Below are 13,769 nucleotides of genomic sequence, written 5' to 3' on the forward strand. Positions count from 1 at the left end.
ATATTTTAATATATAATCTATGGAGGTCGAAAGTTTTATGTCGTGTATACATACAGCTGTTGTAAATGCTTTAAGTCACACAGCGCTAATTTGTTACAATTCTCATATTCCAACAAAATATATCACAGCCTCCAAAACCGTGTCTCCGATTTCTTATATCACATTTATATCGGAATATTGTCAGGATCATTTTATTTCAACTGAGCCGTATATCAAAAATTTAGGAACAGTTCGTTACCTTTGTTAATTTTTTATGATAGAATAATCTCTTTAGCTGACAACGCGTTTTGAAAAATAAGATTGATCTTTTTATCACTTATTATCCACATGTGGTCATTCAGAAAGATGCAGGTACTCGTGGTATGGTCTTACTAACTTTTTTGGAAATCCTGATAGCTTTTTTAAATTTTTTATTTCATATTTCATCTCTCTTAATAACTTTGTAAATTACAAATAAATGATATGAAAAATAACCAATCGGTTGATCTCATATATTCATATGGGATATGAGACAACTTTCAATCCAAGTCATAATTTGTAAAAGTACACCATAATATATAGGTCAAAGTACGGCCTTCAAGACGATGCCTTTGCTCACACTAAACAGCAAACTATAAAGGGCCCACAAAAATGACTAGTGTAAAACCATTCAAACAGGAAAACCAACGATCTACAACACATAAAAAACGAAAAACGATAAACACGTATAAACTACATCAACAAACGACAACCTGTAGGTTTGTTATTGAATTTTTTGTCTTACTGACTGATCACTTAACCTCTATTTGCAAAATATTAGTATATTTCAAGACGGGTGCGAATGCCTTTATTATGATTACTTTTATATTTCAAACCACCTACCGGTGTAACAAACAGCAACGCAACATAACTGCGAGTTTGATATGGAACAAACACCAAATGTTCAAAATTCATAAATATATATATATATATATATATATATATATATATATATATATATATATATATATATATATATATATAAGATATATGCTATATAATAGCGTAAAAATCAGAAGCGGAATATACCAAATGAATATTGAAACTCACCTCTTTCAACTGATTTTCATAGTTAATACATTTGCTATGGTGTTACACAACTGCTCCAGTTGGGAGAGTTGAAAAGAAAGAGATCCTACTCCACATGTAGCACTCATCATGTTACTCCTTAAAGTACAAAGCCTGTGTATAAGTCTAATTCGGTATGTCTCATTTGAGAATAGGAGATTGGGATTGTGCTCACAATGATATATCCATCAATTCCTAAACAGTTAAATCATGATGGAGTTCATAAAATGTTCGAAGGGATTATCCCAACTCAATCATATGGAACTCTTGATTCAATAGCTTCTCTGCAAGCAGCTACCATTCGCTAAGGATATCATGCCAGAAAATGCAAGCTCAGAAATATCGTATCAACAAGAAGATATATTAATCAACTGCAGGCGCTTTTTGAATGCTAGTACAGTCATAGAAATAAAAGTTTATAATTGGAAGTTGAAATCATCTCAGGAAAATTTATTCTCAATCAACCCCCATGATAATTTCTAGATGTGTGTCAAAAACATGTATCCATTATTTCAACTTCGATAGCTTATATGCGTTCTGAACAGACGCTAAACATCAAAGTATTTAGTTAGAGGATAAGTCGGAAGAAAGAGGAGCACTCTTGGTCCATATTGGAATGGCAATTCTTCGTTTAAAACCATACCCTTAAAACGTAAAACATATGTCAACCACGATAATGTCAGTTTCAGAGAAGTTTTGTTTGAATAGGAGTGTTTTTCGCAAAGTTTGATTAATCTCTCCCTAATAAAAGATAATTGTTTCTACTTTACGTTCATATTTTTTTTTATTATACTTCTTTGCAAATTAAAGTAGCCGTTCTCCTATGCCAAAGGAAGATACATTGTTTTAAATGCTACAAAATATAAGAATCGTCTATGGGTCCATTGTTTTGTTGCGTATGTTGATTGGAAATGCATCTCCTTTTATTTGTATGGGCTTTAATTAATCAGAGAGTATGTAAGGTTCCTATGGTACAAGTAACGGAGGTGAAGAAGTACGTAACTTCCTATCTGATTGATGAAATAAAGATAAGAATTGAAATGCGGGATGTGTCAAATGGACAACAGCCCGACTAAATATCGCATCCCGACTGTTTCCTAATTTATTAATAATAATAAATGTTTGGGAAATATTCCTAAGCATTATTGATTGTCTTATTACCAGGTATGAAAATAATGTTTCATATTAATTAGAATAGGAATGTTTGCTTTGAAACGCATTCCAATATTCAATTTCTTTTCATTTTTTGGTATATCTTACGTTTTCTATTGGGCAAAACTGAGTATGACGGTTTTCACACATGTTATACTATTTTACGGACCCTTTTAATTTCAAAGAGTTTTCATGTAACAAACTTAATCGATAACTTTAACGTTCAAGATGTGTGACGAGGACGACCAACACAATTAATGTAATTAAAAGAGCTTATTTAGCATCAAACTTGATGACCCAGTTAACAATGTAGGATGTTCTCTCAAGATGCCTTTCTTTGTTATTTCGGCAACAAGATTCTTCTTTGATTAGGCATTAACAGATTTCTTTCCTTGGTAGTTCGACGAAAAAGATTTGCATTTACAATCATTCATTAACAAGTATTAGTTCAAGTATTATGGAAATAAGTTTGGGTTCAATACTACTCAATTAAATGAACTTAAAAGGGGAATGATTTTCTAGAGCACGGTTCGGTTGGTGCCGCAGTTGAAGCTTTAAAGTAAGCTGAAGCATTGCTAAAAGGAAGGGATGAGTTACTCTGTATAGTCAACATGTTCAGCAGTTTGTGACGTTGTTGAAGAGTTTATTGACGACCGTTAATCGTACAATAATATGACAGTTTTTATCCAGTTGGTCCTTTATTTAGTTTGGACGAGCGTTTGTTTAATGCGACTGTCATACAAGTGAACGGTTTAACGCTAAAAAACCAAGTTCAGGTCACCATTTTCTTCATTTGAAAATGCCTTTACCAAGTAAGGAATATGACCGTTGTTGTCCATTCGTTTGATGTGTTTTATCATTTTGTACTTTTTATCAAGGACTTTCCGTTTTGAATTTTCCTCGGAGTGCAGTATTTTTGTAAATTTACTTTTTGTTCCGTCATATGTATGGACTTTAAATCTTTTTTTATTTACCATGCACTGAGAGCTTGGTAATCTTATCAATTTACAATGCACATTATTTGTAGGTTTTAAAATAATCAACTTAAACGAATGTGCATTCATATAATTATGCTTGTGCCATATACAGATGGTTTTATTACCCTGAAACAATGAATCATTTCAATATTGTTTCTTGCAACTGATTGAGATACTGGTGTGTATTGGAGAACAATAACTGGTATCCAACTACATGTAGGTACTGTTCTTTTGATATCCCAATATCATAACAAAGTGCACTTTTTCGATGGACGATTCTGTTTAAAAGACACAATAAACCAAATTATAAAATATCAATGACTACTCTTGATGCGCAAAAACAAAATGAAATCAAAGTATAATTCTGTATAAGAAATATTTCCATATACATGTGTAGTTATCCAACGAATGCTTGTAATATTGTTTGTTCGTATGCATGTACCGTCATTATTCAATAATTCATACTTGTTATAATCGAACATTTTGATTATTGAATTATTCAAATGCTTTCTTTACGTTCTTTACGTGACCTATTTTTAGAGTAGAATTTAGGAAAAAAAACAAAAATAAAATATTTAAAGGTACTGAAGAGTCACAGGAGCGTACAAATTTCGAGTTTTATAATGTCATAAGTCTGACACCTGATGTTAAGTGGTTGTCGTTTGATGATGTGGTTCATTAAATGTTCTCTTTTCTTGTTTTTTATAGATTAAACAGTTACATTTCTTGGTTGAATGGTTTTACACTAGTAATTTAGGGCCCTTTATAGTTTGCTATTCGATGTTAGCCAAGGCTCCGTGATGAAAGCCTTACAGTGACCTATAATCGGTTATTTTTACAAATTTGTGATTTGGATGGAGATTTGTCACATTTGCACTCATACCACATCTTCTTAAATCCATATAGTATGTTGTTTCTATGAAAAGGATATTATTAAATGTATTTTGTTTCTTTTTTATTTGTCTAAATTGTAAGGTAACTATATAGATAAAATTGAGAATGGAAATGGGAAATGTGTCAAAGAGACAACAACCCGACCATAGAACAAACAACAACAGAAGGTCACCAATAGGTATTCAGTGCAGCGAGAAATTCCCACAACCGAAGGCGTCCTTTAGCTGGCCCACTAACAAATATATATACCAGGTCAGTGATAATGAACGCCATATTAAACTCCAAATTCTACACAAGAAACTAAAATTAAAAATGATACAAGACTAACAAAGACCAGAGGCTCCTGACTTGGGACAGGCGCATTTGTATTGCGAATATTAATTATTCAGAATTGATAATTATAATAACGATTTTATAAACCTTTCCGTAGAAAAATTTGAAATCGGAACATATACGTATACGTCATAACAATTATAACAAGTCTACACAGTGTCAAGAATGTTACAAATCTATGACACACCGTTCTTAGACTAGTTAGATTATGTTTTAAACGCACCATTAAGCTTTGCAGCTGAGGTGAACAAACTACAATGATTGATGTGATAAAATACACGGCTAAATTTGTGCATAGCTACATGTTAATCTAGAATGTAGATCTTAATTTGACAGATGAAACAAAAATGCAAACACTTACGTTAATGGAATATAAAAATTAAGCAACTAGAATTTGAAATTACATTAACAAAGATCTAGTTTATGTATACAGAATAACGACATCTTTGTTGCATTAAAGCTTTTCAGAAAAGGACTGGTTTTCTGTATCTGAGAAATGTGTACTCTTTTCGAGGCTTCGTTGATAAACCGAAACAATAGCAATGTATCAATATGTTTTCAAAATAATTTGTTTTGTAAACGTTAAGCACTTGTGGTATTTAGCTGCGTATTTTTCAAATGTAGGTGAACGTCATTTGCAACCTTGATGTGTTATTTTTGTTCAGTGTTTATAATTTGACGAGAGCCTCGTTACTTCGGTATAATTAAGAAGCCAATATTTTGACCACATTCATTTAAGTACTATCAAAATTGAAGTTACATAGTTGTGTGATATGTATATTTTAGTAAATTCAATAAATTTAATAATGTTTATGTGTTATTCCAAAATGCCATACCTGAAAAATCCAATCCTGTACTTCAGCCGCGGTAAAATCCGATACACTGCCTTCACGTCTCATGTACACGTGACCTTTACTGTCAAAAAGTCTATTGAGTTGTTTTTTCTTGAAGACTATTATTTCAATTACTTTACAATTGGCTGCAATATAAGCATACAATGTCTGACAGGTTGAATTCTACTACATCAAATAAGCTATTTGTTTGTTATACACAAAAGTAAAATAATAAATATATCAAACTTGAGGGAAAATTCAAATCGAATTCCTTTATCTAATTTATCAAATATCATATTAGATTCATACATAAATCTTCTTTACTGAGCATATGGTCATAAATTTAGATATATTACTGCTTCGTGTCGATGAGTAAAGTTTTTAACAACTAACTGTTTTAGTTTTTCGTATGTTGTGCTATTGTCAATGTTTTTTTGGAAATTTGGTGCTCATTAAATTTCTTAACCACGCCACATTCTGAATAGGCATATTATTTGGATGGAGAGTTGTCTCATTGGCACTCATACCACATCGTCCTATATCTATATCTCATTAAAGTCTAACGCATATTATTTCTTAAGTTTAAATCCTGACACAAGTATCTTAAATAAGTTGATCAAGATTTATTTTGGCTACATTTGTATATCTGTTTTGCCATAAATGACGGTTGTTGATTTTTCGTTTTAATTGTTTCACATGTCATATTAAAATCATTTATAGTCCGTACCGTCACTTATGATTGCTTAAATCATCATACATTAAAACCATGGACTCATAGCAATACTCCTTCTTTTTTATACAACATATTTGCAAGCGGTCAACAGCAATGTAATATAAGACACGCAAAATCAGGATTGACAAACAAAATTCAGCATATAAAACAAAATACACTACGGTGACCTTTACTTGTTAATTTCTGTGTAATTTGGTCTCTTAATGAGAGTTGTTTCATTAACAATCATACCCCATCTCCTTTCTTATATACACAGAAAAAAACTTTTGTAAAATGACCTCTTAGTTTTCCATTCACTTCAACGGGAATAAACTCTACATTATATTCTATATTATCGACAGGTGGTTTTATTGCTCTGATGCTTTGGTCGATATACTCTCGACGAATTTTATCTTCTTCTTCACAATTGACACCAACAACATGACCATCATCTGAAAAGTAACACACATTGAAAAAAAAAACATCATTTCAGATTTTAACCCTGAAGACTCATCGGTGACGCTCATATCAAAATATTTATAAAGCCAAACAAGTACAAAGTTAAAGAGCATTGAGGATCCAAAATTCCAAAAAGTTGTGCCAAATACGGCTAAGGTAATCTATGCCTGGGATAAGAAAACCCTTAGTTTTTCGAAAAAAATCAAGGTTTTGTAAACAGGAAATTTATGAAAATGACCACATTATTGATATTCATGACAACACCGAAGTGTTGACTACTGGGATGGTGATACCCTCGGGGAAAAAACGTCCACCAGCAGCACCAATATACATTGAAGTTGTTTTCGTAAATCACATTCAAATCAAATGCTTTGCTTTCTCTTTCATTTCCGTTTTGACAGATGAACATTCAAACTTTTATTTTGTCATTATTCCTTACGTTTTAATAAATTTATAAGGAAAATCGACAATTAAATAAAGAGGCATAAAGGTAAGTTTTAAATAAAATACTGACAAAAATATCTTTGTTAACCGATCTTTAAAAAACGTATTACTCAACACGATGAACGGTCATATCAAAACTCTATACACCATAACTTTCAATGATTTGAAGCAGCACGTGTAAAACCTACCATTTACACCAATGAACAGAGTCCCTGTGCTTCTTCCGTTTAAATACCCACATACATATTTAAGCACATCTTCCTTCAAATATTTTCGGACATAGTCTCCTCCGCCAAGTTTGAATTCCATTTGTCTAGTTTCTCTGTCTATATATTGACCTTTTCTATAGTATCTTTCAGGCAATTCCATCTCAACGTCAATGTCTACATCCTTATCAGCTAGGCTCTGAAAATCGAATCCAAAGGTGTTCCTGCTTCGCCGGTTCTTTAAGCGATCTAATACTTCAAAAACTTCGTTTGGATTTCTGAGAAGAATTACGGCATACCTCTGCTTCTTTTCCTTTTTTATTTTTATACAGTTTCTCAAAGTAGATATCTTTATGCACATGTTTAGTAATTCAAATAATGAATCCTTTAAGTTCGAATCACTGATGCTTTTACTTTTCGTAAGATTTCTAATTATCACTTTATGATTGGTTGTAGACATGTTGAAATAAAGATCCCTCTTATCAGAATGGTTTGTAAGATTAAGATGTCCCCGCTGATTCCATAGATTTATAATACGCCTTAAAGGCCATCAATGATAAGAACTTTTTGTAAATTATCTATGAAGTATCTTATTTTTGGTCTAATCGTCATATACATGTAGCTCTATAGAGCATACATGTATGTTACCTGTAATATATATCGTAACAGTGTTGATTAACAATATTCTCAAACATAAAATGTTTTTCTTCAATGTATATTTATAAATATGTTTTTCATTTAATTGAGTAGATGTTTATTTAAAGAAAATGAATGTGTCTGGTATTATGAGATATATGTTCATTACAGTAATATATATACGTATGAAAAGAGCTGCATTGTCATAAAAATATTTTTTTATTCAAAAGCAAAATACATGAGATAAAACGATTTATTGATGTTAATAATAAACAAATGTATGTGCATATGAGAACAAAATATGTGTTAAAATATACAAATCTATTCAACATATATGTATTTGTATATATATCAATCGAACAATAATCATTTGTTCATACATTGTCACAAATGATTAGATGCTGGTACCAACAAAAGATATATGTTCAATAAATGCAGTATTTTATACATCGAAAGCGTTTGCAATTGTACACATCTCATTTGATTCAATAATCTTGATAAGCTTTAAAAATTCCGATTGATTGTACGATCATTATCGTTTGAACTACTTTTATTTATCAAAATTTATTAAAATCGAGTTTATCAATATAAACAATTTCGAGTTAACAAATTATTACATAATTATTTTTAATATATTCGAAATCTCGTCCTATGGCCAAACCCCAGTCACGCAAAACTTAGATTCCAAAAATGAGCACATCGACCGTAAAATAGACTTGCTGCGATTCCTTTACTTTTTTTTTTCTTTCTTCCTTATTTAAATTTTTACTGAAAACTGTCAAAATAGTGATTGCCCTCTTCAGATGTCAGTATAATGGTAATCTCTTAGTTATATCAGTAAAATTATCAAAGGGGCAAATAATAATAAAAAAATAGGAGCTTTATGATATTTGTATAAAGTTTAAGTTTTCAAAATGATGAGAGGTTTACAATTCCTTTCTGTTTACCTGTTTAAATGGCACAGACACGTTTTATGGGAACACCGTATTACAGCTGGAATAACGGCAAATGGGCATGAGCAATATCATGTTAGGTAAAAAAAAATGGAATTTTAAGGCGCTTTCATTTCACTTTGTTAATGTTGTTTTTCCATGAAAATACATTTTGATTGATTTTCTCATTATTGTTTTGTTCCTTCGCCTATTTTACAGGTTTTAAATTCTGAAATGTCGCTTTTTGTTTCCTTTATTTCGATAATATATTTGGTACATGATATCAAAAAGTTATTTTATTTTTAATTGAATACTTTCGAGTTTTCTCCACGTAATCTGGTTTTCCTGTCACCGCAACTCCAAAATTATAAAAGATATATGCCGCTTAAAGATTTTTTACACTATGTTCGTAACTTCCTGAGAATGTTGTGTATTGTCTGGATCGAAGTGATTCGGTTACATGTAATAAAATTTATCATATACTTAGACCAAATAACATATGATTTTTACTGTATGATAATAGCATTAAATGAACGTAAATTCCATATTTTTCGAATTGGTGCTTAGCGGGCTGATATGAAAAGTTTATCACATGTTTCGATTGTTATCACATGCCTTTCCGTAACGTTATCGCATGGCATTCCGGTGATACTCGGCAAATTCCGGAAAATACACCTCAATGCTATTTTTTCAATGAAAAACATTACAAAGTAGTGTACAAAACAATTATTTGGATATCAGAAAGTTAATTGTGTAAAATAATAATAAAAACAAACAAATAAATAAAAAACAAACAAACAAACAAATTATTAATTAATGCATTTTTAAAGTTTCAAACAATATTTAGAAAATTACTTTTAAAAAGTTGATTTTCCAAACATGTTTATTATGTATATTTTTGTCGATTCGTCCATATTAAAATATTTTTCTTCTCTGTTTATTCATATGATAGAAAGATTCCATATTGAATGTACTAAATTTGGGGTCCGACGTCCGTGAAATTTCACTCTTTGAACTCCTATTTGGGAACCACGTTAAAGGATCAATATATGAATCTGGTTTTTTTTCTCCTCTGTTGAAGCATATGATAAAAAGATCATAACATGTCTTGTTTCATATCGCATGTATTATCAGCCCTCGGTCAATATCAGCCCTCGAGCCATGCGGCTCTTGGGCTGATATTGAACCTAGGGCTGATAATACATGCGATATGAAAAAAGCCATGTAATAATCTGATAATATTTCCTTTTCTGTGCTCGACATCTAATTGGTATGTTGATATAGCTCATTAAAGGACATATGGTAATGGTTAATGGTCCTTTAAAAGAAAATAATGTCAAGTTTGCCGGTCAAGCTGATTCCATCAATTAATTTACTTTTAATGTTATTGCTACTTCTCAGAAAAAATTATTTATATCGAAAAAATAATGAGTTCAAAATATTGGTCAAGACATGTCATAAGTTTGATTCATATTGTTACTATGAAACTTTATCAGGGGTCAATGCCCACAAAATATACCAATAATACATTAACAGTAATCTACACTAGCATTAAGCGTGATCTATATATGCATTATTCTTTTACCACTCCCGCCTGAATTATCAGGAGGTCATAGTTCAAGCAATATAAAAAAAACTTCAACATGTAACTGGAAACTGCAATAATGGCTATACACATACATTGTACATTTAAAACAGAGATTTCATTTGTTTTTATTTTCTGAGATAATCAACAATCGCTTATTTTACTAACATTTATAACTTTTTTCATACAGGGAATGAGTACATACGACTTGCGATTTTATAACATCAATTTACCATTTAAATGAAACAAAATGCATACAAAAGCTCAAATAATCATAAATATAAATACTGAAGGTCCTTAGAAAAATAACAAGAATGTGTCCATAGTACACAGATGCCCCACTCATACTATCATTTTCCATGTTCAGTGGACCAAGAAAATGGGGTCAAAACTTTAATTTGGAATTAAAATTAGAAAGATCATATCATTGGGAACATGTGTACTAAGTTTCAAGTTGATGTGACTTCAACTTCATCAAAAACTACCTTGACCAAAAACTTTTACCAAAACTTTAACCTGAACTTCACACTATCATTTTCTATGTTCAGTGGACCGTGAAATTAGGGTCATAACTTTAATTTGGCATTATAATTATAAAGATCATATCATTGGGAACATGTGTACTAAGTTTCAAGTTGATTGGACTTCAACTCTATCAAAAACTACCTTGACCAAAAACTTTAACCTGAAGCGGGACAGACGGACGGACGGACGAACGAACAGACGGACGCACAGACCAGTAAACATAATGCCCCTCTACTATTGTATGCGGGGCATAAAAACTCATTAAGGAAGATGTGAGGGTACTTTTTATAATGATAGGATGTTTCAATACTTGCATGTTTCTACTCAAAAAGACTTTTTGCTTGGAACTGAAAAGAGACCTACACCCTTGAACTTTATTTTGCGTTTGTTTCAATCATGTGTACCTTCTGTTATGTACCTTGTTGTACAGACCTGTCTCTTTTCTTGTTTTTGGCTCAAAAATGTGCGCCTTTCTAGTCCACAAAGTTCACCTGTATATAAATTAAATAGAAGCAATGAAAATATTTAACATGCTTTCACAATAATCAATTGAAAAGCGAGCAACATACTGTACTGTGTGCTACCTTACTCTAAGCATTTTATTTCAATGTTACCAATAACAAAAAGCCGTGTTGAACATGTATAGCATTTCAGTTATCTCTCTTTGTACATGTTAGTTGTTTATAAAGGTGTTATTGAAAGATATTAAATGTAAACGTACTAAACCATTGAGTCTTTAGAAGAGAGTTGTGTTATTGGAAGACAACATCTTATTTATGCTGAAGACTATAATATGCTTCACACCAACCACTTTGACAAAAAAAGGTTACAGCTTGCGAAAGTCTACTTTCCACCAGACACATATCATTTTCAAATATATATTTTTATAAACGTCACATATAAAATCAATTATATAAAGAAAAAATGAAACAACGCATAACGGGACGACCATTTGATGTTCTGGAGGGGTGGTGGTGGCAGGAAGATTTTGAAAATGAATAACTCAGCGTTGATAATAACAAAAATGATTTGTTCTGTGGTTGTTTGAAAATAACTACATATATAATATACTAGTTATAGCCCCACTTTATTTATACCTTGTACGTATGCAATAAATGTAATTTGGAATTTAGAAGACTATACACGTTATATCTATTTTGGAATAAAAAAAAAATAGTTTCAAATTAATTGTGAGTTTTCAAATATTATCAAGTATAATGTGAAAAATAAATAATCAGTTCCTTGTTTTAATGAAAATGAAAAAAATCATTCTTCAACAGTGCAAAATTTAGATTATCACAAACACAAATAACCGATCCAAAACAAATCATCCTGGTCCCCACCACAATTTCAAATGGCGGTCTTCTTAATTTAATGCATTTGAAGCGCTTTTCTTGCGTCTGATTTGTGTGTAGTTCTATTGCTATTTAATGAACATAAACCTACATCGTGTTTTATACATATATCTGTAGAAACAAAAGGGATAGAAACATATATAAGAATTATTATTTCCCTTAAATTTGTTAAAAAACAAAGGGAGGTTATTTTGATAGTTATAAACTAGTAATCCAAATATAATGAAAATTACTCAAAGCACTTAAAAGGTATTGTCTGAAAACTGGAAAATCACCCCTTTTTTATGAATACAAATTCATAACTTGACAATGTAAAATCTAAAATTTATAAAAGTCGAAAGGGGGCTTATGTCAAAAAATATAAACAATCGCCAAAATAAGAACTGCTGAAAGAGTTTTTGAGTACTTATCTGAAAACTAGAAAAAACTTTTTTAAAGAATAAAACCCCTAAATCGGAAACGTAAAATGTGAAATTTATAATAAAAAACGAAAGGGAGCTCACGTCAATAGACATTAAAACTAGAGTTTCATGCAAATGGGATAAAGCATTTTTGAGTAAATGTCCGATGTGTTGACGACGGACGGATAGACGGACAACGGTATACCCTAATACGTCCCGTTAACGGGCGTATCAAAATGCAGCACCTGTCATGCCTTTCTTGACAACATACACATTTCGGATCGTTTATCTTTTCGTTAATTCAAATAAAACTGCGTATAGAAGATACAAGATTTTTAGATTGTAAAAAGGAAATAAAACTTCTCAATCGAACTTGAACTATTTTGATAACCTGCATGAAATAATAAATTTCTTCAATTTACACTTTAAATATAAATATGGTCCAAAAATACATTGTTGTTACCTGATTGTGTTTGTTATTTTAAAAGTGCACTTTGGCGAACACTTCATAATACTGGAAATAAGTGTGTAAACTATATCACTTTTTGAATAAATATTGAACAACCATTAAATTTAATCACCTTATACGTTATAGTAAATGTGGTAAGTGGTTTAAATATAAACCTCAATCAGAGCTCTGGTCACCTGAATGTCAGTTTGACAGATTGAGAACATACGTTTTGTTGGAAACAAAATTGAAATAAGATAGTTTCCAAATCTTTTTACAGTGCTTATACAGAAACCTTTGTGGTATCATAGCAACAATGGCTAAACAGTTTACCAAATTGCAGTGAGATTTCTTCTCCAACTAACTGATTAACTGGTAAAATATTTTAGCAGATTGCTTAAGTGAAAGTTTGTTTATATGAAGAGAGTGCTGAAAAAAAAATAAACCAACCAGCTCCAGTTAGTTGATGAACAAAGATTACTAGATAAGCACAGAAATTCTTATCAAAATAAAGCTCGGGGAGTAGTAAGTTTGAGTTTACCTTACATATTCATATTTTTACTCTTATATCGTATGTGGATACTCAAACATTGCAAATAAATATACGAGTACACAATCGTAGTGCTTTAGTATACACCGTTTACTTTTTCTAACATTTATTCTTGTATCCAGAACAGTCCAAAGCTTAACAGATTGAGGGACTTCACCTTTAACGGATCGAGGGAATCATCCAACTAGATGAATTTCAAAAGTATTGTTTGACATTATTATATACGTAAGCAATGATAGAT

The 13,769-nt window shown here is 31.1% G+C and overlaps 1 protein-coding gene across 2 annotated transcripts in view; it reads right to left on the reverse strand.

Annotated features, from left to right (window-relative positions):
- Positions 1 to 7,633, reverse strand: part of LOC143070577 (schlafen-like protein 1) — a 28,180-nt gene extending 20,547 nt beyond the window's left edge. The window contains exons 1-4 of one of the 2 annotated variants that reach the window (XM_076244821.1): positions 7,079 to 7,627; positions 6,287 to 6,439; positions 5,279 to 5,421; positions 3,314 to 3,493 (exon numbers count right to left, since the gene is read on the reverse strand). In XM_076244821.1, the coding sequence (XP_076100936.1) occupies positions 3,461 to 3,493; positions 5,279 to 5,421; positions 6,287 to 6,439; positions 7,079 to 7,556 (807 nt within the window). In that variant the 5' untranslated portion in view covers positions 7,557 to 7,627 and the 3' untranslated portion in view covers positions 3,314 to 3,460. Of the gene's footprint in view, positions 1 to 3,313; positions 3,494 to 5,278; positions 5,422 to 6,286; positions 6,440 to 7,078 lie in introns of those variants that run through there. The other variant, XM_076244820.1, reaches the window with a different exon arrangement.
- Positions 7,634 to 13,769: the final 6,136 nt, after the last annotated feature.

This window comes from Mytilus galloprovincialis, chromosome 4 (assembly GCF_965363235.1).
Source record: "Mytilus galloprovincialis chromosome 4, xbMytGall1.hap1.1, whole genome shotgun sequence".
NCBI lineage: Eukaryota > Metazoa > Mollusca > Bivalvia > Mytilida > Mytilidae > Mytilus > Mytilus galloprovincialis.